Source organism: Seriola dumerili, unplaced genomic scaffold (assembly GCF_002260705.1).
Source record: "Seriola dumerili isolate Sdu_G_001 unplaced genomic scaffold, Sdu_1.0 BDQW01000312.1, whole genome shotgun sequence".
NCBI classification, from domain to species: Eukaryota; Metazoa; Chordata; class Actinopteri; order Carangiformes; family Carangidae; genus Seriola; species Seriola dumerili.
Genome location: NW_019174567.1, coordinates 484196 through 511357, shown reverse-complemented (window position 1 = coordinate 511357; position 27162 = coordinate 484196). Strand labels below are relative to the sequence as shown.

General features: G+C 39.6%; 2 protein-coding genes and 1 pseudogene across 5 annotated transcripts in view; 2 read left to right on the top strand and 1 right to left on the bottom strand.

Moving 5' to 3' along the window:
* Positions 1-15695, bottom strand: part of LOC111231673 — a 28658-nt gene extending 12963 nt beyond the window's left edge. For 2 of the 4 annotated variants that reach the window (XM_022758882.1, XM_022758885.1), the window contains exons 1-4: positions 15534-15695; positions 13141-13553; positions 12552-12884; positions 12146-12427 (exon numbers count right to left, since the gene is read on the bottom strand). In XM_022758882.1, coding sequence (XP_022614603.1) covers positions 12146-12427; positions 12552-12884; positions 13141-13210 — 685 coding nt within the window. In that variant the 5' untranslated portion in view covers positions 13211-13553; positions 15534-15695. The remainder of the gene's footprint in view (positions 1-12145; positions 12428-12551; positions 12885-13140; positions 13554-15533) is intronic. The other 2 variants (XM_022758884.1, XM_022758883.1) reach the window with 2 other exon arrangements.
* Positions 15696-17345: 1650 nt separating this feature from the next.
* Positions 17346-21642, top strand: LOC111231668 (cytochrome P450 2K1-like). Its single transcript, XM_022758877.1, has 9 exons — positions 17346-17625; positions 17729-17891; positions 17976-18125; positions 18228-18388; positions 18522-18701; positions 19436-19577; positions 19694-19878; positions 20630-20771; positions 20854-21642. Exons 1-9 carry the CDS (start codon positions 17419-17421, stop codon positions 21039-21041), a joined length of 1518 nt encoding a protein of 505 aa, XP_022614598.1. The 5' UTR covers positions 17346-17418; the 3' UTR covers positions 21042-21642.
* A 735-nt stretch (positions 21643-22377) lies between these two features.
* Positions 22378-26494, top strand: LOC111231674 (annotated as a pseudogene).
* Positions 26495-27162: the final 668 nt, after the last annotated feature.

The following is a 27162-nucleotide window of genomic DNA, read 5'->3' as shown; positions in this document are numbered from 1 at the left end:
CAATGTCTCCGTCTTTCATTAGATAAATGTAGTAATGTATCATCAGTGATATCAATAAAGTTTCGGTTATAATCCTTACCTATGATCTTGGAGCCCGTGGAGTATCAGATAAATAAAAGATCATTTTAATTCCTGATCTTAGTCATCGTGTCTGAGTTTCTCTGTGTCTTGAGAACTGATGTGTGTTATGAGAGAAATGAAGCCTCTCCTCCCTGTTTGTAGTAGTCACTTCTCTCATCATCTTCCCTCTGTCTCTCTTCTCTCTCTCTCTCTGTCTGTCTCTCCATCTTCTGTCTCTCTCTCTCTCTGTTTACTCTCTTCTCTCTCATTGTCTCTTACTCTGTCTCTCTCTCTCTCTGTCTGGTTCTCTCTCTGTCCTCTCTCTCTCCTCTCTGTCTCTCTCTCTCTCTCTCTGTCTGTCTCTCTCTCTCTCTTCTCTCTTTCTTCGTTGGGCCAGAACGTATCAGCTTTCTCACTCTCCCTTCCTGAAACTTCTCAATTTGAGCAGCTAAGTTTTATTTTTTACTTTTATCCATGGTTAATAATTGTTGTTAATTCTCTCATGCAAAGGCAGATTTAATAATCCATTAACAATTCATTAATCAGCGGAAATCTAAGCACAATCAGCAAAGAGGTCAGCTACTGTCACTCCTGGAACCCAGTTGCAGTGGTGACGTGTTTGGGAAACGAGCTGTAGAGAGATTTCTTTAACGTGCAGCAGCAGTATTGAGTAAGGCTTGGTTCGACTTGGACATGAAGGACACGGCCGCTGGCTGGCTGCTCTGACTGCGACTGATGATGAAACTCCTGCCTTCACGGAACATGAGAAGAATTTAACAGACTATAGGCTGAATGACTGTCTGATGGATCTGGAGGGTGAAAGTCACAGAAACGACCAAAAAGCGGACAAAACACTTCCTGTTCCAACTGCGGTGTTTCACCCTCAAAGTCTGAGTTCTGATTGTAATTTATAACGTTCATATGACGGTTTGGTGATGATATCAGGAGAGACGGTCAGCTGTTTGCTGTAATGTCGCTTGCGCTGATGAAAAACCCATCGTCTTCAGAAACTCTTGAGTCAGGGGCAAGACAGAAAAAAAGATCCAGAGTCCCGTCACTGGACGTTACAGGTTTTATTCTACAATAATCAATTAAACATAATGAAACATAATTAAACATATTTTAATTCAGAAACATATTAATCTGTTAATTACAATTAGTTCCTGCAGTTAAGATAAATAATAAGAATGAGGCAAAGTCAAAAGCATTTACAAACATTCAATGGGCAAACTCTGACAAATCCTTTCATCATCAAAACACGAAGTATGGAAGCCCGGAGAGCAAGTTTATTGATTTGATTAAATAATGATTTCAGCCCAAAAGCCGGTTGGAAACCACATGAGTATTACACGAAGAATCACGTGTCTCTGACGGCTTTTGTAAAAAATGTACATCTGTTTTTTTGGTGTAAATACGGTGGCCCTGAAGCTCAACACACTGCAACTTCACAAACACATGAAAACAAAAAAAACAAAAAGTATCTCAGAAAACATTTTGACAACACACCTGCTGCAAACACTCCCAACACAGCGAGGCGTTTCCAGGGGGACACTAAAAAGTGACGAATCCTTGCGGGACCGCTTGTTGTTCAACGCTTCTGAAGTTAAAACCACTGAACATCAAGTGAACATGGGGTATTCGCCTGTAAGACGTCCATTGCAAGTGCCGTCCCGTCAGGCTCATTCACCTGGTCTCTTCATGTTATTGCCTTTATATCGATAGAACAGGAAAGTCAGGAAGTCAGAGGGGATGACTTGGGCAGAGAACCACAGGTGGGACTCGAACCTGTGCCGCTGCGTTAGGACTACACTTCTTGGTACGCGCTCTAACAGGTTGAAGATGTTTTGCTTCAGGTGCAGCGTGTGAGCTCAGGCACCGTATGTTTTTAAAGGTTTTTAAATGCTCGGGTAGATTTGATTGCTGTGACGTTGTTATTCAGTGGAGTCAAACGTTTTCCATGTTTCACTTTGTCTTCATTTCATCTTATCATTATGACGCTGACTGGACAAGATACATGTTATTTCTATTTCAATTCCATATTGTAGATCTGCTTCTAACTTAATTGTAAAGGTGATGTTGATGTCTTATGGTCCATGTCATGCATGTGATCCTGCACTTGAATCAAAATGTATATGGTTTGACTGAACTACACAAAAGACGAGACGATTGAAATGTTCACTCACTCAATCGTCGTCGTCCCCGTTCGTGTTTTTGTGCCTGAAAAGTCGCAGAGCATGATTGTCGAGTTTAGTTTAACACAACTGTGAATCCAGGTTATCCAAACTCATCTGTGAAAGTTCTCACCTTTAGATCTGGTCCATATGTCGACTGTCACGACACTCAGGAATGAGCACGGTTTAAACCACAGAACACGCATAACAAGCTCTCAGCAACCTGGAATGAACTGTTAGAAAATAAAACACTCAAGCATTTGCATCTTCTTCTTCTCTGCTATTAAATCTGAACAAATGAAAAGGCAAAAATTGCAAAATTAGCTGAAAAATGTCAAAAGCAAAAAAGGCATCAGAAATGCAAAAAAATCTGAAAAACAAAACAAAAAGCAAAAACCAAAAAAGGCAAAGAAGGAAAAAAACAAAAAAACAAAAAGCCAAAAAAAACAGTTTTTTTATTGTCATAATTAAAACCCACGGAAAACAAAAACAAAAGAAAATTGGACGAAACATTTAAGGGGAGTTATTTTTTTTTTAAACCAAAAATGAAAAAAACAAACAAAACAAAGTGTTTTTATTGTCAGAATTAAAACATGAAAAAACACAACATCAAATTAGGTAAAGAAACTTTATTTTCCTTGTTGAATGAATAATGAAGAAAAGGTAGTCATGTGGCATGGAAGTAAAGGTAAATATTTCAATTAAAAGCCCAAGAGGAACGGTGGCCTTTAATAATAAAGTGTAAAATTCTACAAAAAGACAGACAAAAAGATCTTTTTCATTTGCATTAAGACATGAAAAACGTGCATCAGAAAGTGTGTGATTTAATTATTTATTTATGGATTATAACATATTTAATAACCTGATTAACACTGTGTGGTCCTTCCCAGACAGTGTTGTCTAACAGTTGACCAGCAGAGGTCTCCACTGTCACCAGATCATCCTTCATCCTCTAATCAAATACCTGTATTCTCCTCCATGATCGATCTTGCTGCTGCTTGTAGCCGACCACTACAATTCACTGGTGGACAAAATCGAGCTGCCACAGCTGTATTGATCATCGGTCATTATCAGCGCTTTTTAGGCTATTGATTCAATCATTAAGAGCAAAGTAACCATAACTACATTACCGTGGCTTTCTTACAACATTATTGACTCTGAGTCGAGTTTCAACATAAACCAGAAACATTCAGATTTTCGGCTCTTCAGTTCTGGTTTTTTCACTTTTTTTCATTTTTATAAAGAAAAAAAGAAAACCTTAAATAACTTGGTTTTTGTGTTTTTTTTGGTTTGAAATGAAAAAAACGAACTCGAACTAATCAATATTTCCACCAGCAAGTGTCAGTTCTGATGTACAAAGTTGTCGTCACTTAAGGCCTCCTGTGCCACCAATTGTCTCACTCACAGCCCAGTTCTGGGAAAGAAGGATGGAAATATTAGAAAACTAAACTGTGGATGCAGCTTTCTCTTAAAGTCGTGAAGTCAGTACCTGGTTGTGTAGGTGACGTTGTCACTTGGTCAGGTGTCTTGCTGGGTCCATCCGCGGAATTCTTTTCCTGTTTATCAGTTGTTTGTTTGGGACAGTTGTTGTCCTGTCCTCACCTGGACAAATGAAAGAAAAAAACCCAACAAACGTTCTCTGTGGTGAGGAAACGCTTCATCAGTTATTCATCTGCATGGGAGCTCAATGGGAAAAGAACAATATGTGTATGAAACACAATGAAATAACTAAGAGTTGGTTCATTCACATTCGATTAAGGTGATTTATAAACCAGTATCATTACACTCACCTTTGGTTTCTTCACCTGAGGACGGAAGCATGAAGGTATCTGCCACTCGTTCTCCTCCTGGACGACACATCAGTCAGCTTCAGTGAGAACACAACTCATGATACTCTTGATTCTTGAGAAGAGAGGAAAGGAAACGTGACAGTAGTCTGAGCGCTCAGACTTGTTGATGGTTCTTTATGTCTGTTGTTGCCTTCATCCACATTCTGACGCTCAGTGCAGCCACTTCATGTGGTGTGTGAGACTGGAGCAGCTGATACAGAGCAGGGTAAATTTCTTCAACTCATCACCCGTTCCTTCTGTTCAGTTTTATTGGTGAAGACGGGAGACATTGAAGAGAGAAAGACAGAAGAAATGAAACTTCATCACTGGTAATAATCATCATTGATTGTAAAGTCAGAGTTTTGTGTCTAACAGACAGTTTGTGTAAATACTCACTGGTAACAACAAGACAGATAACCAGGAGTATTTGAAGTTGTTGTCCTGATCTGAAACTGTTGACATTCGTGTAGTGATCGTTTGTCTCTAGGCTGTGACCTTCTTTACAGAACCAAGAGAACAGTTCTCTGTCAGACTCAGTCTTGTCTGATTGGTGTCGGCATCATTTAACAATCTTTCCGTTGTTCTAACCATGGGAACTGTGTATTCTTTGAGCCACGTAAGATCCAGTAAGTACTCACATTTCATCCTGACATTGAACACATATCACAGGAGCATAGTGACGATCATCTCCATCTCTGACAAAAGCGGAGGAGGAATATTTGTCCCCGTCCCACTTCTGTTGGGAGAAGATGAAGAGGATCCATCACTGCAAGCTCTGCACTGATGATGGTCTTAATGGCAGAGAGTCCGGACGAGAGCCTCTCCCTCAGTAAAAGCAGCTAAAGGGCTCTGAGACTGTGAGGACCCGGACTCTTGGTCGGATGAGACAGGACTGAACCTTGGCCTCAAGTTAGACGCTTGCAACTGGTTGTTATGTGAATAATCACTGTAATAGAGATAAGGTTCATTATTTATAACGTGTATTGTGTGTGATGTATTTACCTGTGAACTAGAGCCACAATCCAACCAAATAAAGACACTTTCATCACCTGAGTACAACCATCGTCACGCTCCAGTCGTTTTCTGTTCTTCTCAGCTGTGAAACTTGTCCGAGTCTGAGACTGATGCATGTTTGACTTCCTGTTGTCATTAATGTGTCACTTCCTCATTTTTTACTAGGTTCTTTGAAAGTTGCCAAATTCATACTGAAAAATATATAAATATAACATTTTTGGTTTTACTTCTTTCCAGAACAGAGCTACTACTCTCGTCAGTGTGTTGTTTAAATCCATGTTAGGTGAGCAATGACGTGTTGGATATCCAGGTGCTGAATACACAACATAATTATTGCACAGTGTCTGTCACAATAAGAGCCACTTTAAAATGTAAAAGTTTTATTCTTGAAAAGACCATTTACTTGCACTGAACTCTGGATTTTCACATGATTCGTGCCACAGATGTGCATTTTTTTTAAAATATTATATTATATTTAATTATTAGAGTATATATATATATTTATATTATATATTTGCTTCAGTGCTAGATGCAAGTGATCACAAGCTGCAGATGTCCAGCTTACATACTGCTAGTCATCTACCTCTGTGTCAGGCAGAAGTTGAACCAGGACTGAGGAAGTTCGATGTTTTTATCGGTTAGTAAGTTGAATGTTGCATAGAGCAGCTCGGCTTCCTTTACATAGAGTCCTATTAGAGACGGGGACAGTTGCCATGGTGATGTTTTTGACAGCTCACTATGAACAGGACAGACAGTACATTTTCACATCGTCTCATTATCATCACTCTAATTATGAAAGTCCAACACATGCAGGTTGATTAGTGACTCAAACTGCCTGTAGGTAGTGACGTCTCTGTATGTCAGAACCTGTGACGGACTGTGACCTGTCCATGTTTGAACCCCACCCTCAACCAACATCAGCTGGGATTGGCTCCAGCCCCCCAGGCCTGAAGCCCGAGACCTAAGTGGATTAGGAAGTATGGCCAATGAATGAATTAAAGATTGATTAGAAAATCTTTATGCTTTATTAATTCTCATGCAGAAATGTCGGGCCAGCTGTGTTACACACTGCAGAGTCAGACAACAACAACAAACAACAACAACAAAAACAACCATCAACAAACACACTTCCTCTATTTGTAGCAAAGTGGCTTCAGTCTCCATGTTACAACGAGCCCTCTTGGTGGACTAATATTTAACACCATCAGTTTCAGGTTACACTGAACATGTCAGGTTTATACATCGTAACAACAGATAAAGAAAACTATTAAACAGGAAAACAGCACAGAAAATTGTTCTTTAAGTTTGGGACTGTGAAGAGGCATTCAGAGCAGAATCAATGTGACAACACACACTGATCTACTGTCCTTTAATCTAACAGGCCATGTGTGCTTCATTAATACAGCTGCCATCCACTGCTTATTCTAGCTCAGTATCTTATATTTCTTCCACACCCTTCTCTGACCTTGCTGCACCATTAAACTGCCTTTAAAAACCTTCGCTCAGCTGCTTCCATTCAGAGGCCAGTGGATACAATTTACTTCTCAAAATTCACCTTTTTACCATCACTGCCGTTTTTACAAATTGTGCACTTAGCAGGTTAATGGAAAAACATCTACAGTTTTACCTCAAACCAAGCCATCAAACCTCCGAGCTGGGAAAGTTGAATTCAAACAGTGAAAAACCGAACTAGCAGTTCCTCTAATTGGCCACTAGAGTTCTTGGCTCCAACAGTTGAGTAGTCCCCATAGACTCCATGTTAAAATGTCCAACTTCTACAGCAGAAATAAATGTTTACAGCCTGCGCTACAAAAATGTTTTGGTCTCTAGAGCTAATTTCCTTCCTTCATGGACACCTGTTTATATAACTCAAACTCCCTGTTTATATAACTCAGCACCCCTCCTTCTTTGACCATATTTGGAATAGCTGGAGAGTTAGGGGCGGAGTCAGACATGCCAAGATTTGCGTGATGGTGGAACAGCTCACTCTGAGCTTTAAAACCGCCCTTAAGAAACCTGGTGGTGACGTCACAGCCTTACCAGGAGCTGCTACGACCAACATGTGAAACCATGTTTGTGTATCACTCTCAACTTGTAAGGGCTCATACAATGGTCATAAATACATTTCTCTAGTGTTTTATTAGACTTCATTCTTTTTGTTCTTGGCTGTGTTGAAGGATTTTCTCTTGGTTAATTTCCGCCAGCTAAGACGTCAGGAGACGTCTGTGAACACCGTCAAACATCATAGGTTTAATTTCCTTAGTGCATAAATCACTCTAAAGACTTACTACAGAAGAACTTCAAAACTACTCACTAGCCTAGCAACATTAAGGCTACAAAACAACCCATTTAATGCAACATTCTAATATTGAACTTTGTAAATGAATGTAACCTCTCAAATATAAGACCATTTCCTACTTTGTTCAACTCTAACTTCTAGAGTAGGATCACCAAGGTAACATCATGCTAAATAACCACACAAGAAGTAACGACACAAGGTAAGTTCACCTAGCATGATTTCCACTTGTACCGGTTGCATTATGTCTTGACAGTTAAAAACTAATCATTTACTTCACCCTCAAGAACAAAGCTCTAAAGCCATTTATCTCTTATAACGCTGGAATTTGCTTTTAATGAAGAACTTGGCCCATTAAACAGAAAGCCGACCCTGTGCACGTTTCAGCTCATGTGTCTTGCAACGATTGTTTCCGGTGGCGTAGAGGGAACCTGACCAATAGGTGTAGGTCAATGCATCATCTTCATCATCATCACCGTTCATTATGTTGAACCTGCAGGAATAGCAGGGAGACAGCTAGCAACGTTAAAGTGACATTCACAGAAACACAACACAACATACATAATGTAGCAGGAGTTAAAACCCTGACGTTTCTGTTTTCATGGTTGTTGATCATGATCCAACCATGCCTCTGGGTTTCAGGACTCTTCCTGTGAAGAACTGGTAGTGCTTGATGTTTCCACGATCTTCTTAAACTTCAAGCTGTCATGCCACCAAGTGGAAGGCCTCACTCTCTTAACTGGATTGGACTCTTCCAGCTTGGCCTTAATCACCTTCACATTATTCCTTAATGATATGTCAAGTACGCTTCTTGTTCGAATCTTGGTGTGTGGAAGTTTGAGTTTTTTTTTTTCTTTTCTCATTTCCCAAAAAAACTTGTTTTATTATTTTTATAATGCTAACTAAACAACAACAGTAGAAACAAAAGAACAGCTTTTACCCGGGGCTTACTCTGGTTTCTTCTTTTGAAGCTGATGGAGGCGTAAGGAACACCATCTTTCAGGATCAGCCTGCACAGTTTGAGGACAATTGAAAGTGTTCAGATCCTCAACTTAGGAAAAAGGACCAATACAGACAATTACAAAATACTTCATTACAAGTAAAGTTCCTGCATGAAACCTACTTTATTTACTCAAGTAGTTTCATGAGAATCAGCAGCAAAATGTAGTTAAGTATCAAAGTTAAAAGTGAACTGATTTATAATAATACTGATGCCGTCATTAGATGATTTTATACTGAAGGATCATATGTGTCAGCAGCATGTTACTGTGTGTAGCTGTTGCACGTGGAACTGGTTTGAACTAATTTATAATACAATTCTTAAACAAAAATTGCAAAAGCTGCAGTTCCTCTTAACGACCACTAGAGTCTTGGCTCCAACAGTGAGTCAGTCCCATAGACTCCCATGTTAACATGTCCAACTTTACAGCAGAAATAAACATTTTACAGGCCGGTACAAAACTGTTTTGGTCTCTTAGGCCGAGAATTTTATTAAACTCATCTATTATAAAATCTATTAAGTTCACACATAACTAACAAATTATGTGTACTTCATGAGGTTTTAGGTCATCTCGTAGATGACTGGGTTGCCTATTTGTGTTCTTGAGGTTCAAGATCTGCTGTCTCAAAAATCAATGTGGAAAAACTGCCCTGTTAATCACTGTAAAATAACAGCCATGGCAGAAGGAGCTTTTTGCTTAGTGAACTCAGATTTTAAAACTCACGTGTCTTGAATCCACCTGTGTTCTTTCTTCCCTAAAGCAGACAAAGGGGAGTCAGAACTCGCTTCTCATCAAACCAATGCAGAATTGAGTCTCATCAGTGAAAGTCTCTTCACCTTTAGTCTCCTCTTGTCTGATAGAGCCAACAACAAATCCACTGTTGCCAAAACCACAGCGTAAAAACAATGACGCCCACAAACCTGAATGAATGAATGGAGAAACATTGAAACATTACAAACTTTTGGACTGATGCTCTTGCTTTTTTTACAAAATCACAATATTAAAACCAGGAAAAGAGCTTGTTTTTCCACTAGAGATCTATTTTCATTCAATTAAACTGGACGGACAAGAAACCTCCATCTGACCAACTCTGTCTAAATTCTCATCTGGCTTCAGGTAAAACAGCTGGTAGGTAGTCGTCTGCCATAATAATGGATATTTATGGGTGCTTTTTACTTTTTTACAGCTGCTAAAAAATAAATTAAGAGAGAATTGCGCAGTGGTTTCCCAACTGCAGGTTGGCCTCCGTATTGTTTCAAGATCAAAAATGTTGCCCCCCGCCAATATTTTTTTGATTTTATTTTCAAGTGGGCCATGAGCAGAAGTTGGGAACCACTGAACTAGCAACATGAAATTAGTGAGACGAAGGTCACTTGTTGTTTTGGATTGTTGTTTGTACCTGTTGTGTTGCATTAGTTTCAGTTGTTGCTTTCAGTTGGTGATTTTGTTTCGCAGTTGCTGGTTTTGCTTCAGTTGCTGGTTTTGCTTCAGTTGTGTTTTGTTTAGTTGGCTGTTTTCTTCAGTTGCCGGTTTTGCTCAGTGTGGTTTTGCTTTCAGTTGCTGGTTTTGCTTCAGTTGCTCGGTTTTGCTTCAGTGCCGATTTTGCTTAGTTGCTGGTTTTGTTTCAGTTGCTGGTTTGCTCGGTTTTTGCTTTCTGTTGCTGGTTTTGCTTCAGTTGCTGGTTTTGTTTCAGTTGCTGGTTTTCTGTTGTGGTTTTGGTTGTTTTCCTTTGTCACCTTCACCTGAACAGTGAATAACAAACCTTGACAAACTACAGTGAGAAAAACACTGATGTTTTTCACCTGCAGTGACTAAATGAGATGAATCAAACCTTCTTCAAGGTTTGAGTGATTTTAAACAGCTGATCAATGTTCTCACCTGAGGACCGAGGATGAAGGGAAATGACTGAATGTTTCCAGTGAAATCAAACACTTCACACTTGAATAACTCAGGATACTTTGACTTTCAATAAGAGAAGAATGAAAAGTCACATGTGGCTGAGCACACAGACTGTGATGTTGTGATTTTTACTGTATCATTATCCACATGTTTGTCCTCAAACAGCCACTTCACAGTGTGTATGCACCCATTATACATCGACACAGAGCAGCTCAACGTCACCTTATCACCGTCCTCATGTTCAGTAATGGTGAAGACGGAAGACATTGAGAGAGAAAGACAAGGAGAAATTAACTTCATCACTCGTTCATTATTGTGATTAATATATTGTTATAATGAGACAGTTTGAGCCTGAGGAACATGATGTAAAATACTCACTGTTCAATAACAAAGCAGATATTTCCTGAACTTGCCTGATCTTGACTGACAGTTGTATGACCACCATCTCCAGGCTGTTGAACCTTCTTAATAAGCAGAGAACATTTTCTCTGTGATGAATTCATTCTGTCTTTGACCTTCTCACTGATCCTTCCATGTAAAATCAGTTCTACTGGATCTGAGGTTGTTGAACCAGTGAATGTCCAGGTGATACGGCCACATTCACCCTGATCATCTGCCACATTCTTACAAGGCAAAGTGACGTCTTCTCCGTCTCTGACCATGGGGACAATTTGTCCAGTTACTGCTGTTGAGAAAAGGAGAGAAATATGAAGAATGAACCAAAGCAAAAGAAAAGACAGACGTGCACATTATTGTGAAAATCAGAAACATCCTGTCTCAGATGAAGCTGAAAAACTAGTCCCTGTATTTGTTACCTCCAGACTGGACCACTGTCATTCTCTATGATCAGGATGTCCCAGTAACTCAGTGGAAAGCAGGAAGTAGGTTTGGTCTCAACATTGGTCGGGACACAACGACCTCACCACCCCTCCAAAACAAAGAGGACCTTTTAACGCTGTCAACTGAATGGTTAATTAACGAATAAGATCTGAATTAAATTAAACTAACAGTAACAGATCAAAGACCAGGTGACTGGGGAAAGACTAAGGTGAGCCCTGAACCATCCTTTAGTGATGCTGCTATAGACCTAGACTGCTGGGGGAACTCCCATGATGCATTGAGCTCTCTCTCTTTCTAACACATCAACGCTCTGAGTCTCTGCTGCTGTTGGTGTATTCATGCAGAAACCATCACATTAGTTCACATCATGAACATTAGTAATTAACCATGAATGTGATTAAGTCATTAACAGAGAACAGTGAAATCAAATGTCTCGTGCTTCACAGATTATCTGGTGGTAATTAAAATATATTCATTAGGAGCCTATTAATAAAGAACGTGGCCCTGGTGTTACTTGGTACCGGGTCAGAACCAGGTTCTGAGGCACCACCCACCCCTGACTCAAACGTCTACACGTCCCCTTCAAGGCAGGTGAGGAAAAGCAGTGTTCAGCAGGAGGTGAACAAGGCGTCTGTTGTGTAACAGTCAGTGTGAAATGTTGTGGTTAGATTCACAGAACTGATGTGCAAATGTCCACCACTCACACAACAACAGATCACAGACATGAAGCAGTTTGTCACTGTGACATTAAAACCAGTTGTGATCTGAACAGGGAGGTTTTTCACTGAAGTCACAGAGTTAAACACAAACAGTGAAGTTGACTGTCTTTTTAATGTGAAGGTTAATTAATAAAACAGCATGAAAAGGTCGACGTGTGTAATGTTTCTGTTATTGATAGATGTTTCCATTTGGTACAACTGAATATGAAATTAGACAAAAACAGAAACAACAAAGGAGAAAATGTGTAAAGTTTTCCATCTGCAGCAACAGAAGATGATGTCGTTTGTAAAATTCAAATCCATCAAATAAACAAACCTGTTTTCTCTCCTGAGGACTGAGGGATGAAGGTAAACCGCAGCCGTTTCTTGCTGTTTATATCTGTCACTTCACACTTGAATGACTCCTGATACTTTGACTTGTGATGAAGATGAGCAGTGTTAAATGACACACGGGCTGAGCAGGTACGAGGTGTTGACTCTATGTTGGTGGAATCATCCTTAATACCCTCATACAGCCACTGCACTGGGTATCCACACGGTCCAAATGTGAACACATAACAGTACATGATGACCATATCACTGTCCTCATGTTCAGTCACTGGTGAAGACGGAGACATTGAGGGACAAAGACAACAAGAGAGAAATGAACTTCATCACTGTAATAATCATCATGATTGTAAAGTTTAGTGTTTTAAAACAGACAGTTTGATGTAAATACTCACTGGAAACAACAGACAGATCAACCACAGAGTCTGGAGCTTGTTGTCGTCCTGACTTGTCAAACTGTCTGCAGCCGTAACGACCAGCATCCTCAGCTGAGACCTTCTTCAGAACCAGAGAACAGTTCTCTGTCAGACTCAGTCTGTCTGATTTAGTCTGAGCATCTTTACCAAACTGACCCCATACAACCAGGTTTACAGATGAGTCTAATGAATGACTGAAGGTCCAGTAAGTACTGTCACATTTATCCTGATCATCTCTGACATTTTTACAAGGCAGAGTGGCTTCATCTCCATCTCTGAAAAAGAGGAAGGAACCTTGTCCTGTGACAGCTGCTGAGAAGACGAGAAAGAAACATGAACAAATAATTGAAATAAGAAAATCCAACTCTAACAAAAGAACCTTGTGTCACTTGTCTCTGCCCTCGGATACGACCCGTAGGACGGTACTAGCTGCAATGCATCTTATCCTCCATTAAACTCTGTTCACATCAAACAACACACTTAGCTGTTTTAAGACTGTAGTTACTGAAGCATCAATAGTCAAGTTTTCTACTGTTTCTTTATCTGTGTGTGTTATATGTGTCCTTACCTGTGAACTGAAGCCCCAGCATCACAAACAAAGACATTTTAATCCATTTAGTCCATTTGAGTTCAACCATCGTGCTCCTGTCTCCTTCTCACACCTTCGACTGAGAGAACAAATGAGCTGAGGCTTCTTTAGGAGGCGTTCACTTCCCTGTTTTAGTGAAGTGTCACTTCCTTACAACGACTTGAGTCCTTTTTTCCATCTTTCAGTCGATTCATTCATGTCTTCACAGACTATAATCTTTTCACCTCTGAATTCTTGTAGATATCAAATTATGAAGAATCCAGATGTTTTCACAACTTAGCGTCTGACTTTGCTGTGAATGTTCGATCACATGAAAAGAAGAAGAAGAGGACTGAGGAAGCTAAAGATGATGAACTCATCGTTCATGGAGCAACATGGTGCGATTGCAGCAGCTGGGAGAGAACGGATAAGATGACGTGTTACTGGTCTGAGACCTGTTGGTTCATCATTGTGTCTGAAGTAATTTCTTCTGAGAACTGTGAAGGAAGTGTTTGGGTAATAGTGTGGGTAGAACAGCAGCAGAGCTCTACATCAACGTCAGGTGCAAAATAAGAGGCTCAGAATGAAAAGTGAACTATCATCATGGGCATCGGGTCAGGATGCACGGAAAAGAAAAGGCCACGAAACATCAATCCTCTGACAAAGGTTTATTCTGAAATCTCAAAATGATTTTATGTTCAAACATGAAGGAGAAAACACACAAGGGCTGCTGAACCTGAAAGGAAAGAAATAAAGATTTTCTCAGAGAGAAGTTTTTAGAGACTGAAATGCGGTGATGTTACGCAACACGTCGAAGCTTTGAAGAGTGTCGAGTATTGCTGCTCTTTTCTGGTGAAGAACCGATGCGTCACCTCGCGTCTCGTCTGTACCATGTGACTGCTTTTTGGGGCGGTTCGAATTTTGATTAAGACACTTTAAGCTTACTGAAATATATTTTTCCAAGGTTGATTGCTTTTACAAGAATTACTGTAAAGGTATGCTTGGAATAAACATACAATCATGGTTTCTATTATACTGAGTCTTTGTAATAAAGAAACATTTTTTCTAGAGGATGTTATTTAGAAAAAGGCGCTTCAGATTCCAGTGAGGCTCAAATCTCATTCAAATCAAAACAGTCTGCTGCAGCAGAACATTTCATAGAGTCCTGTATTACAGTCAAATAGACAGTCATCACCAGCAGCTCTTCACTGACTTACAGTCCCTTATCATATATATTTATCAGTTTTTTACATATCAGTTCACTTATTATTTTGAACTCTGAATATTTTCATCAGGTGGTCTCTGCTTCTTTGGGAAAGAAATACATTTACTTAATGTTTATAGTAAAAATACTATCTATCTGTCTATCTATGTCTATCAGAATATAAATAAGTTGCATGTGTTTCATATGTGGTTATGATTTTATCTTTACATATTTGTTTTTTCTCAGGTGCTGTATCAGGGATCTGGGTTAGGGACCTTGTATCTACTACATCTAAAACTTTTCAGTGACTAAGCTCCTGCCTCAACTTGTCATGCTGTTTAAAGTTGTTGGTTTTGTTGTTGCTGTTTTTGCGCCGTCCCTGGACAAGTCAGAACCCAACAAACTTTTTGTGGATAAAATAAAAAACCTCAAGTGAATACATGTGAAACCAGACATTCTTTTCTCTGTCTTGTCAATGAATCAATGGTTCTTTATCTTTTCTTTCTTATGAGATTCAAATGTCTGATCATTGTTGCTCAAAGTGTAAAGATGGTAAAAGAAGAGAGGGCACTCCATTCAGTGGTCAAGTGGAATTACTCTGTAACTAAGGTTATTGAGGACTTAGCACCTTATTGCAGCGTTTGTGTTGAAATATTCACCTAACCTAACAGAAACCATCAGTGGGACCTAAAGCCTTATATTTATTGGTCTGTTGTGCTGACAACGACCATATTTTCATTTTAAAGTGACTTGCCTTGTTTTGATGCATTAAAATATAATAAATGGTACAGCAGGTGCACTTTGTACACTTTAAACTTTATACACCGGAATATTTAAAGAGAATATTTTGTAGATTTCTTTGAACGGGAACTCTTCTCCCACCCCTGTGCTTTCCTTTCTCTGGCCTATGTAGGAATATTTATGTTCTAATTTGTCAGTTTGAAAGATGGATGTTATAATCAACTTAATCAGATTCAAACATGGCTACAACCTCAGCTGCCCTCACATAGAGAATAATGAGACCGATAAAAGAATCCAGAGTTGATTCACAGTGATGAAATTTGACGGTTTCAGCGTGAAGTGATGTTGATAATGAAGAGATCCAGTCCTGAGGTCAACAAACTGAACCACTACACCTAAAGATTCTTCAGTAAAATCTTAAACACAACAGGAGAGAGTCCAAACCTACCTTCAATGTGCCAGCACTTATCACAAAGTCTAATATCTACCGCTGTTTTGGTTCTGGTTTGGCCCGGTGTTTGCTTCTATATTTGCTGTGTTTTTTTGCCCAGATGAAGAGCAAATTCTACAGCAACTGAAAAGCTTCAGTTCATCATCTGTAAGTACAATAAACAAGAAAGAAAAGTGTCTGTGATGTGATGTGTGTCTGGACAGACTTTTAAACACTGCTGGATGAAAGGTGACAGAGAACAAAGTTAAAGGACTGTTTAATAGGAAACCTGTTACTGAAACGATCTTTGCCCCCCTTAGAGCGACTTCAGTCATGTTTACTGATCCGGTTTATTCTGTGTACAGTCACACAAGGTGAGTTTATCATTCACCTACTATATGTAGGTAAAGGGTACATCTGATATGGTCTGTCTATTTAGCCTACCTCAGGTGTTTGTTTCATATTGAAACCAGCAGTGAGCAGGATGGGAACAGTTGCTAAAAGGTTAGTTCAGGTTCCCAGATTCCTGAACATGAAGATATATAGGTTAGTTTAAAATATGATGACACATAGTTTAAACTCAGTGAATTCACAAATCCTGGATTAATGTAAAAAATAACTTATCTTATCAGTCATTGAGCCCTGATGAATGGATTCAGCGAAACTACAGTTATTCAAAGCCCTTATTTTACTTTATTTTTTTTTACCACATATTGACTAATACAACAGCAAAGAACTATTTTATATGTGAAGATATAGTGGAGTGATGGCGTCCTGTGTTGTAATTCTCTGTTCTTTCTTTTGGTATGCAGTCTAGCAGTGTGTACATCCGAGACTGGACATGAGGACTACCGGCTCAGATCCCAGTCGGTCAGTGGACCGTTTTTACTGCCCTCATCAGTGTCTATGTTCTTTCCATCAGTGTCATTCCTGTGGCCGGTCCCAGTGGATCTATGACCAACGAAGCATTTGTTTGGGGCTGAGATGCTGCTGGTCGAGTGTGACATCTAATGGCAGTGATGATCGAACCTTTAAATAAGCTGATAAATTTAATTTCCAAGGCAATTAGCATTTGGGGTTTCTCTGTTGATCAACATTGAATACACTTAGTTGCCAATTTATTAGGTACAGCTAGGTAAAACAAACACAACAGTCATGATTTTTAGGTTTTAATGTTCAGTTTTTGTTGAAACTGTTATAGAGACGTGTCAATTGAACTTCATGGATTTTAGAGACTTCAGTTTGCAGTGCTGTTTGTTGAATTGTATATCCTATTATTTATCATCTATTGCTAGATTATGTATAGATTTATTATACCTTAAAACAAATATTCCATTAGTAAATGTCCTCAATTGAAAATTTAAGTAAAGGTATTATTAGCAATATATGCAAAGTAAAAATGAACCATTGTGATATTATTATTTCTTATTGGATGGTTATACATGGATGTGTGAGTAACATGAAGTTGTTGGAAGTGCAGAGAAAATGCCAGAAGTCAACAACCAAAATGATACAAGCATCTGTTAAAATAACTGGGCAATGGTTAACGCGTCGAGGTGAAACTTTACTCCACATCTTCCTGAAACCTCTGTACAGACTTAATCACTCTCACTTTAAGATCACGTGACAGCATCAAGATAGTGGCCTTCAAGATAAAGAGAGCTCAACCCTATCTTGTTAATCTTAATCTACTGATAAAACACATTGTTCTGAAAGGAGCTGATAAAAACAAAGGTTTACTGATTTTTTTTTTTGTGAATGAACTTTCCCATACTTGGGTCATACCTGTGGGCGGGGCTGTTTCCCTCACTGGCAGCTACAAAAGACACCTGTCCTCACACTCAGACTCAAACACAGCAGGGCAGGAGACTTACTGTGAAACAACACTGGCGGCAAGCACACGATGGGGATATTAGATATTTTTCTCCAGTCCTCCAGTTCTGTCCCCCTGTTGGGGGCTCTGGTGGTCCTGCTGCTCGTCTACCTTGTTTCTACCTTCATCTTCAGCTCTCAGGAGAAAGGGGAGGATCCTCCAGGACCAAAACCGCTGCCACTGCTTGGCAACCTGCTGCAGCTGGACCTGGACAGACCCTACAACACGTTACTGGAGGTGAGGAAGTAGTTTTCATCTTGGGTAGTTTTTTTTGTTGTTGTTGATGTCTTCTCTGAGTTTGTGTCTTGTACAACTCATGATGTTTCTCCCCTGCCTGTAGCTTTCCAAGAAATATGGATCAGTGTTCACCATCTATTTCGGACCCAAGAAAGTGGTGGTCCTGGCAGGATACAAGACAGTGAAGGAGGCACTCGTCAACCGTGCTGAAGAGTTTGGAGAAAGAGACCCGATGCAAATTGTGAAAGATTCTAATAAAGGACACGGTAAGGACAAAATAACAGCTTTTCCCAAATCATTAAACTTTACCTACAGTGTTCACAACCTTTGCTCATAATACTTCACTTCAGGAGTTTTATGGTCCAATGGTGATTCCTGGAAAGACATGAGGCGCTTTGCTTTAACGAACCTCAGAGACTTTGGGATGGGGAAGAAGGCCTGTGAGGACAAAATCACTGAGGAATGTGAGCACCTGATCGAAGTGTTTAAAAAATTTAAAGGTAAATGTCTGTAATTTAACCACCTGCATTATGAGCAGTATTGTAGAAGTCCCGAAAAAAATCCTTCTGATTCTGATTTTTTTTCCGTTTCCCTTGTTGCAGGAGAAGCCTTTGATACGACCCAACCGATGAACTATGCAGTGTCTAATATCATCTGCTCCATTGTCTATGGCAGCAGGTTTGAATACGATGACACAGAATTCACATCTCTGGTAGATCGGACAAACAGAAACATTCAGCTTGCAGGCTCCCCATCAATACAGGTATCATTTCATATGTTTGTGAGGCTTTGAGCACTGTGATTTCACTATACATGAAACTGTTGCAACAGAATAGAAGAAATAATTTCATTTTTCACTTACCTGTTAGTTTACATCCTGATATTTTGTTGAGCAGGTGTACAACCTGTTCCCATGGATTGGGAGATGGATCGCTACCAAGAAGGAATTCAACAAACTGACTGACGCCAATAAGAAACAGAACTTAGAGCTGTTCAGACGTCTGAGAGAGACCCTCAACCCACAGATGTGCAGAGGCTTTGTGGATGCCTTTCTGGTTCGGAAGCAACATCTGGAGGTTGGGAAATTATAATAACTTGATAAACTTGCTGTTTTGGTTCATTGCTATATTTTATTTCAAATGAAGCTTTGACAAATTATGTTGGATCAATGTGTGGACATTAGAGTCCCACTTTTGATTCCACTGTTTGAATCCTTTTAACAAATACCTCCTATGATCCCGGTTGTTACAGCTGGTTGTGTTTGTGAGTTAAAACGCACAGGTGTGTAAAGGTCAGTTCAAGTCCACAAGGACCCCTGTGCGGATGTCCACATGTAGCCAAGAAGCTGTGACTGTAGACGGTCCGCTCTTGAAGCGCCACGGCTGTGCATGTCTGTGCTGAATTCTACCTTACTCTATTCTTCAGCCAACTGGAGCAGGTGATGCTATTTTCAAAGTACAGACAGGTGTTTACATCTGGTTCGGCAGTTCACAGGTGATAAGAGGGCCTGCTAGATTCATAGATGGTGTGCATTTGGAGTCCTCTAGCTGAGTTAACATATCCAACCAGGGAAATTTATATTTCACCTCTTGACCAAAGTAAATGCAGTCATGGATTTAATTTCCACTGTTACACTGATGATGGTTGGTCAGGTTTCTGTCTACAACCTTCCCAGGCCAAAGGTAGACTCATCAGTAACAAGAGGTGAACCGTAACCCTTAGTGGTTTTGCTTCATTCAAAGTAATGAAACATATGTAAAGTTCTGGGTCAGATGTTTCAGTAACTGCACTGGTTCATCTTTACATACAGGAATCTGGGATTACCAACAGTCACTTCCACAATGAAAACCTTATGAACACAGTCCTGAATCTCTTTGCTGCTGGCACGGACACAACGGCAACGACACTGAGGTGGGGACTTCTGCTGATGGCGAAGTATCCAAAAATACAAGGTTAGGAACTTGAGACAGCCGCAGCTTTCATATAGCAACAACCGGTCCAGGCAGCAACGTCTGCTTCACCAACACAAAAATCATCTTCATAAAAACAAACATCTTTCATCTGCCAGACCAGGTCCAGGAGGAGCTGAGCAGGGTGATAGGAAGTCGTCAGGTGCAGGTTGAAGACAGGAAGAACCTGCCCTTCACTGACGCTGTCATCCATGAGACACAGAGACTGGCCAACATCGTTCCCATGGCGCTGCCTCACAAAACGAGCCAAGACGTCACCTTCCAGGGTTACTTCATCAAGAAGGTCAGACTGACATGAATGACTGAGGAAGATCAAATCTGACTTGGAAAAATGAATTAAATACTCAAAAAATAGAGGAATCAATACATAAAGTAACACTTTAAAATAATATTAATTTCTAGTGACAGTAAAAATGAGAATAAATGGGGGCACTTTGCTTATATCATTCACCTACTCTCTCCTTGAATTTCTACTTATTCTATCAAATAAAGGCATGAACTGGACAAATAATAATAAATTAATAAAATTATAAATTGAAATATATATTTTGTGGAACATTAGATCTTTTTCTAAAATGTATTTATATTTAAATGTCTTTGTGCTTCTTCTTTATTCAATTTTTAATCAGCTACTGGGAGTGAACATGAGCTTTCTGTAGAAAAATATGAATAAGGATTAATTACTTTTCACACTTTAACTGGTTAACTTTCATTCTGGGTTAACAAAGATCTAGATTATTTTTTAAATTTTGGCACTTTTTATACTTCATCTATCATAATTACTCTTAATTCCACAGAGGTAGAGATGTCCTGCTGTGTGCTGAATACTTTAACTTTCATATGTCTTTTAATTCATTTATATCTGTTAATTTTTCTAATTCATGAAGTCCATATGTTTTTCATGTTATAAATACAAAATATACCAATAATTAAGAATGTAGCATGTTTGCATTTCTACAGTCCATGAAACATATGAATGCTGGAGAGCATTGTTTAACATATAGAAATCTTTTTAATTTCTGTGTTGTCCACAGGGGACCACGGTCTATCCTCTCCTGACGTCTGTCCTCTATGACGACAACGAGTGGGAGAAACCACACACGTTTCATCCTGCTCACTTCCTGGACAAAGACAGGAAGTTTGTCAAGCGAGACGCCTTCATGCCTTTTTCTGCAGGTTTGTGAACTCAACGATTTGCACTTGTTGTTGACGTTCATACAGATGATACACAAACATTTTCCTTTGCTCTCTGTCACAGGTCGCAGGGTTTGTCTTGGAGAGAGTCTGGCCCGGATGGAGCTCTTCGTCTTCTTCACCACCCTCCTGCAGCACTTTCGTTTCACTCCTCCACCTGGAGTTTCAGAGGATGAACTGGATCTGACTCCACGTGTCGGCTTCACCCTCAACCCTTCACACCACAAACTGTGTGCTGTCCCCTGTATGTGACAACAGAGCTTGAAAATGCAGCTCGACTGACTTATATTCAAGAGAATAGATTTTAACTTGTAGGCTTTAATACTTTTTTAGAGGACCTCATATCACAGCAATGAACTTTATTAATCAGCTCCTTTCTATTCTGTCAGAGTAGAGAAACTACTGTAACTACTTCATCATGAAGATGTAATAATCTGGTATGTGCATAATTACAACGCTGCACCTCCTGCCGATCTCACGCTCTAACTCTAAGATCCTGAGACACCTGAACTTCTTCCTTTGGAGCAGAAATGTAATTCTACTGTACCATGGCCTCACATACAACAATTTCATCCTCAGCTGCAAATAACCAAATTGCATGTTAAAGGTCACAATGCAGTGAGGCCAGTAGAAATGCAAATAAAGGATGCAATTCAGAGGTCATCAAACTAGACACCTCTCATGTAAACTGCATGGACAACCCCCTATGATCCCTCCATCAGCCTTATATGAGTTGGGCTGCTGCCATGACAGGAACCAAAAACAATCCTCTTTGTGGTCTCACATCACTCCAGATTATCGACAGCTGTGTATCACGAAACTTTCTTATGTTGTATAATAAATTGTATTTTTATATGTATATGTATTAATTGTCCATGACACACAGGATCTTCAGATATCAAGTATCTTCTTCAAATATTCTACATAGTATAACTGTAGTGCCATGCTTGAGGACATTTCAGTCACTAGGGTTTGGTACTTTTTGCACATTCTGACATCAAACACACAGATATGGGTGAATTTATAACCTCCTTGGTGGAGGTACTTAAGTGAGAAGAGAGACTAGTAAACAGAAAACAGAAAAACCTAAAGCCAAAAAAGAAGAAAAATAAGTTTCTCTGCACTTATGCTACAGTCAGCCAGTCAGTCAATCAGTCGGTCTAGTCCAGTCAGCAAGTTATCCAGTCCGGGAAGTTGCTAGTTTGTGGATGAATGACTTCATCTTACATTAACAAAAGAGAGGAGTGTGGAGTGATCGGTGAGCCTGTAAAGGTTTTTGACGGCTGTCAACAGTGGATGGAAGATGATGGCGAGGGGTTTAAGGGCCTCACTCGTATCTACCAAAATGAACGTGTTGCTCTGTGTCACTCCTGCTGACCTGCTCTCACTCCCTCCACAAAACTGAATGAGAATATGACAAGGAAGTGTCTTTTGGTGGGGAGCAGTTGGGGCAGTATTCCACAGTTTGTCCCTCCCCTTGGGCCGTGTCTATTCTCCATCTAAAGCCACAAAAGACATCCCTCTTTACAAAAACACTCACAGAGCTACATGCTCTGGAAAGAAACTTATTTGTTACGACACTAACAGCTTCACTTTTTAAATTATGGAGATATTAGATCTATTTCTCCAGACTTCCAGTTCTGTCTCCCTGTTGGGAACTATAATGACCCTGTTGCTCGTCTACCTTGTTTCGACCTTCAGCTTCAGCTCCCAGGAGGACAAGAAGGAGCCTCCAGGTCCCAGACCACTTCCCCTGCTTGGTAACCTGCTGAAGCTGGACCTCAAGAGACCCTACGAGACGTTACTGAAGGTAAAGACATAAATTGTGTAGGTTCCAGTCAGTGAAAGTGTTAGCTCCTTCACCGTATCCATTTTCACATTTTTTTTTCACACATCTTCCTTATGGGGACACAAAGTTCCCCTAAAGGAATCATGAAATTTTGAATTGTAGACATGTTCTAAAGTTAGGGTAAAGTTAGGTTTAGGTTAAGGTTAGCTTTAGGTAAGTAGTAGTTATAGTAATGGGTTAGTCTATTAGAAAATGAATGTAAGCAAAATAATATCTGTAATATATACTGCTGTTCTTAGTTTTCCAAGAAATATGGATCAGTGTTCACTGTCTATTTGGGACCTAAGAAAGTGGTGGTCCTGGCAGGATATAAGACAGTGAAGGAGGCTCTTGTCAACTACGCTGAAGAATTTGGAGAAAGAGACCCGATGTTAATTATGCTAGAAGTTAGTCAAGGACACGGTAAGACAAAAACAAAACACTATTTTAAACATTCAGCATGGAGTGACTCTTTTACACCTACAGTAAAAATATTCATAAACTACATTTTGGTAGAAAGATTATTTTACGGAATTAAAGACCATCTTAAAAAGTTTGATTGACCTATGTACACCAGTCAGACAACAGACTGACGTCACTCACTGCATCAAGCTTCTTTCACAATCACATTAAGGAGCCATTGGCGACAGTATAACTAGATCGAAATACATAGACTGCACATTAAACGCATCTTAAAATACACCTTCATAATAAAGGAAAGATACCATCTCCTAAAGTAGAGACCAAATAAGAGAAAAAAAAGAGAAAAAATACACTTTTTTTTTCAAACGACTTTATAATAGACGAGCTAGTTACTTAATGCGATGTCTAAAAATTCACAGAAAAATCTCTTAACATTCAGAAGATGCCGATCATTCAAACCCTTGCTATGTTTTTAACCATTTTAACCAAAAACCAAAGATAATCTGTCATTCTGACGTACATCACTTTTGTTCAATTACAACTTTCTGCCTATATTGTCAAAGTGGTTCATTCCGCCTGATTACTTAATTCAAATGTTTATTGATTTACCAACTCTGGTCACTTGGTTAGGTATCTTTGTTAAAGAAAAATTTCTCACAGCAAGTGTAGAAGATAGTATGCCAGAGTCCTTTGCTCCAACCTTTGGCAGATATCATTTAACTTTTAGCAAATGTTTCAGTCTTTAGCTAAGCAGTTACTGATTTAACATATTTTGTTGAAATGCTTCGTCTCAGGGGTTTTATGGTCCAATGGAGAATCGTGGAAAAAAATGAGGCGCTTTGCATTTATGAACCTGAGAGATTATGGGATGGGTAAAAAGGCATGTGAGGACAAAATCTGTGAGGAAAGTCAGCAACTTACTGAAGTGTTTAAGAAATTCAACCACCTGCATGATAAGCAACACTCTTCAAAAGAATCAGCTATGATTTCAATTTTGGTTGTTGTTCGTACTGTTGTTGTTTGTTTTTCTGTTTGCAGGAGAAGCCTTTGATACGACCCAACCAGTGAACTACGTATGCAGTCTCTAATATTATCTGCTCCATGGTCTATGGCAGCAGGTTTGAATATGATGACCCAGAGTTCACATCTCTGGTAGATCGAACAAACAGAAACAGTCAACTTGTGGGCTCTCCGTCTATACAGGTATCTATGTGGCACTGTGATTTAAATACACATAAGAAATAAACTCTTGATTAGAACTGAATATGAGTTACCCAGGAAATCTTCACATTATGTTAAATACTGTTGCATAAACATATATTTTGATAGGTGTACAACCTGTTCCCATGGACTGGTAGATGGATCAGTAACAAGAAGAAATTCTGCAAATTGTATGAAGCCAATAAGAAAATTAACTTGGAGCTGTTCAGACGTCTGAAAGAGACCCTCAACCCACAGATGTGCAGAGGTTTTGTGGATGCCTTTCTGGTCCGCAAGCAACATCTGGAGGTTGGTAATCACCTGCCTATCATAATTTCTATAATGCTCATCGCTTATTAATATTTAAATATAATCTTTGATATACACGTTTTAGACTTGAGTAAGGCTGGGATAACATACATTCACAAGTGAAAGCTAAAGATGTGAGCCCATAGCAGAGTCACTTGGGCTGACAAAAGTTTTTTTTATACAATTAATCTACTTTACTTGTCATAGTAGTGTGCTGTATACTGTCTGTCTTGTTGCCAGTGTCAACAGGTGGGCATACCTGAACCCAAATGAGGTCAACTCACTTCCTGCAGTTGCTTAACTTTCCATTCAGAGTAATAAGCAGCAAAATCTACACCAAACCAAACAAATAAAATCCTCACTGATGCCAGGTAAAGGTCTACTTCAAGATTTCCTTCATTTTTCTCTGTATTTGCAGAAATCTGAGATTACCAACAGTCACTTCCACAATGAAAACCTTTTGATGACAGTTATTCAACTGTTTGGTGCCGGCACTGAAACAACCTCAACTACGATCAGATGGGGGCTCCTGTTTATGGCTAAATATCCAAAAATCCAAGGTAACAGACTGTAAACGTGCACAGCTTTCAAACTTAACCACACATTCCAAGCTTCATCATATAAATAAAAGAGATTCCCTCCCTCCCAGACCAGGTCCAGGAGGAGCTGAGCAGGGTGATAGGAAGTCGTCAGGTGCAGGTTGAAGACAGGAAGAACCTGCCCTTCACTGACGCTGTCATCCATGAGACACAGAGACTGGCCAACATTATCCCCTTTTCACTGCCTCACAAAACGAGCCAAGACGTCACCTTCCAGGGTTACTTCATCAAGAAGGTCAGACTCAACAAAACTACTAATATGGAGGATAAAATCCAACAAGCAAGAAAATACAAAATATATAAAACATGTCAAAAATGTTTGGTAAATTAATTGAATAACATGATGTGTAATAAATGAACAAGATTAAAAACGAGCGTAGAGTTGACAGCCACACCAGTAACTGTGAGGCTTTGCTTGGCTGGCTAAATACTGACGTCAACATGAACAGCTGAAGTTGACAGGACGGTCATTCATTTTAAAGGCATTTGATCAAAAGTCAAAGTATTGGACAATAATATTTTTGACCTGATGATGGCGCCAAATGAAAGGTAACCACTGATATCAGCACCAAGTTGCATTGGAGTCCATCCAATAGTTGTTAGGTCATTTATTTAGAACCAAACATGTGAACCTACTGTCAGTACATTTCATCAGTGTTAAAATAAACGTGATATTTTTCTAATTCTTTTTATCTGTTGAATGATCCTTTTTTGAGACTTATCAATGTATTTGAAAAAATTTGAAAAAATCTTTTTATTTATTAAGTTGTTCAACAAAGTTCTTAAAACGTTTTAGTATTTCATCAAAATAAATAATTAAAGGATAATATGATGAGTACAGAAAAGCCTCACAGATTTTATGTTGTCCACAGGGGACCACAGTGTATCCTCTCCTCACATCTGTCCTGTATGATGAGAGTGAGTGGGAGAAACCATACTCCTTCTATCCTGCTCACTTCCTGGACAAAGATGGAAAGTTTGTCAAGCGAGATGCATTCCTACCTTTTTCTGCAGGTTTGTGATTTCGAGCGTCTCTTAATGTCAGTGTTCACTTCTACTGGCAGATGACTTGAAGTGTTTCTGTGCTGTCCCTCACAGGTCGCAGGATTTGTCTCGGAGAGAGTCTGGCCAGGATGGAGCTCTTCATCTTCTTCACCACCCTCCTACAGCACTTTCGTTTCACTCCTCCACCTGGAGTTTCAGAGGATGAACTGGATCTGACTGCACACATGGGCCTCAGCCTCAGCCCTTCACCTCATAAACTTTGTGCTGTCCCCTGTATGTGAGGAGGGGGAGGGCTTAGTAATGAAAAAAAGTTTAACAGTAGTTAATATGATCAAAACCACTGATGTCAATAAATCAATCCAGTTAAAGCGGCAACTACATACACAAGAGGCACAACTGAATAAAGTTACTTTGTTACACAACAACAAAAAACAATCTAGCCACAACCATTAGCCCACGATAGCACTGACATGATATGCTCTACAGCAATGCTGGCATCAAGCCAACTAGTGATAGCTGCAGCAAGTTAACTAACATTATCATGCCTACTCTAGCTGGTCATTAATGAAAATAGACATTGTGTAATATTTTGAAACCATCAAGTTTTTTATGCATGGTGGTGACAAAAAGCCAGTTCCAAGTCAAGTTGGAGCCTTTTAGCACCTTGTAGGGTTTTTCATATCAGTAAAGCCAGACCAACATTGATTCTGGTCCACGATTGCACTGGGAAAGAAAATGAGCCTCGGACTTATCTGCGTAGACTGGAATGCATGAATGACACTGAAGGAGCTGGTAAAAACTTTAAAAACTGTGGTTGTTTTGATGTTCCACCAGCCAAAAGGGATTTGAGCCGGTAGTCCCCATAGCCAGTCCACCTATGCTTTGGTCATACCTCTTTCTTTATCTGTGGCCTGTTAGGTGAAAAGCGTGGTTTCTTCAGTGGAGGAAATTCTGGAAGGCTGCTTTCACTCGAACGCTGCGTACTGCACTATGCCATCTCGTGTGTGGG

Excerpts from the sequence above, each read along its gene's own strand:
- LOC111231668 (XM_022758877.1), top strand. The coding sequence starts at position 17,419 with ATGGGGATATTAGATATTTTTCTCCAGTCCTCCAGTTCTGTCCCCCTG. Across the intron at positions 17,626-17,728 it reads CCTACAACACGTTACTGGAG|CTTTCCAAGAAATATGGATC; the intron begins GTGAGGAAGTAG and ends CCCTGCCTGTAG. Across the intron at positions 17,892-17,975 it reads AGATTCTAATAAAGGACACG|GAGTTTTATGGTCCAATGGT; the intron begins GTAAGGACAAAA and ends ACTTCACTTCAG.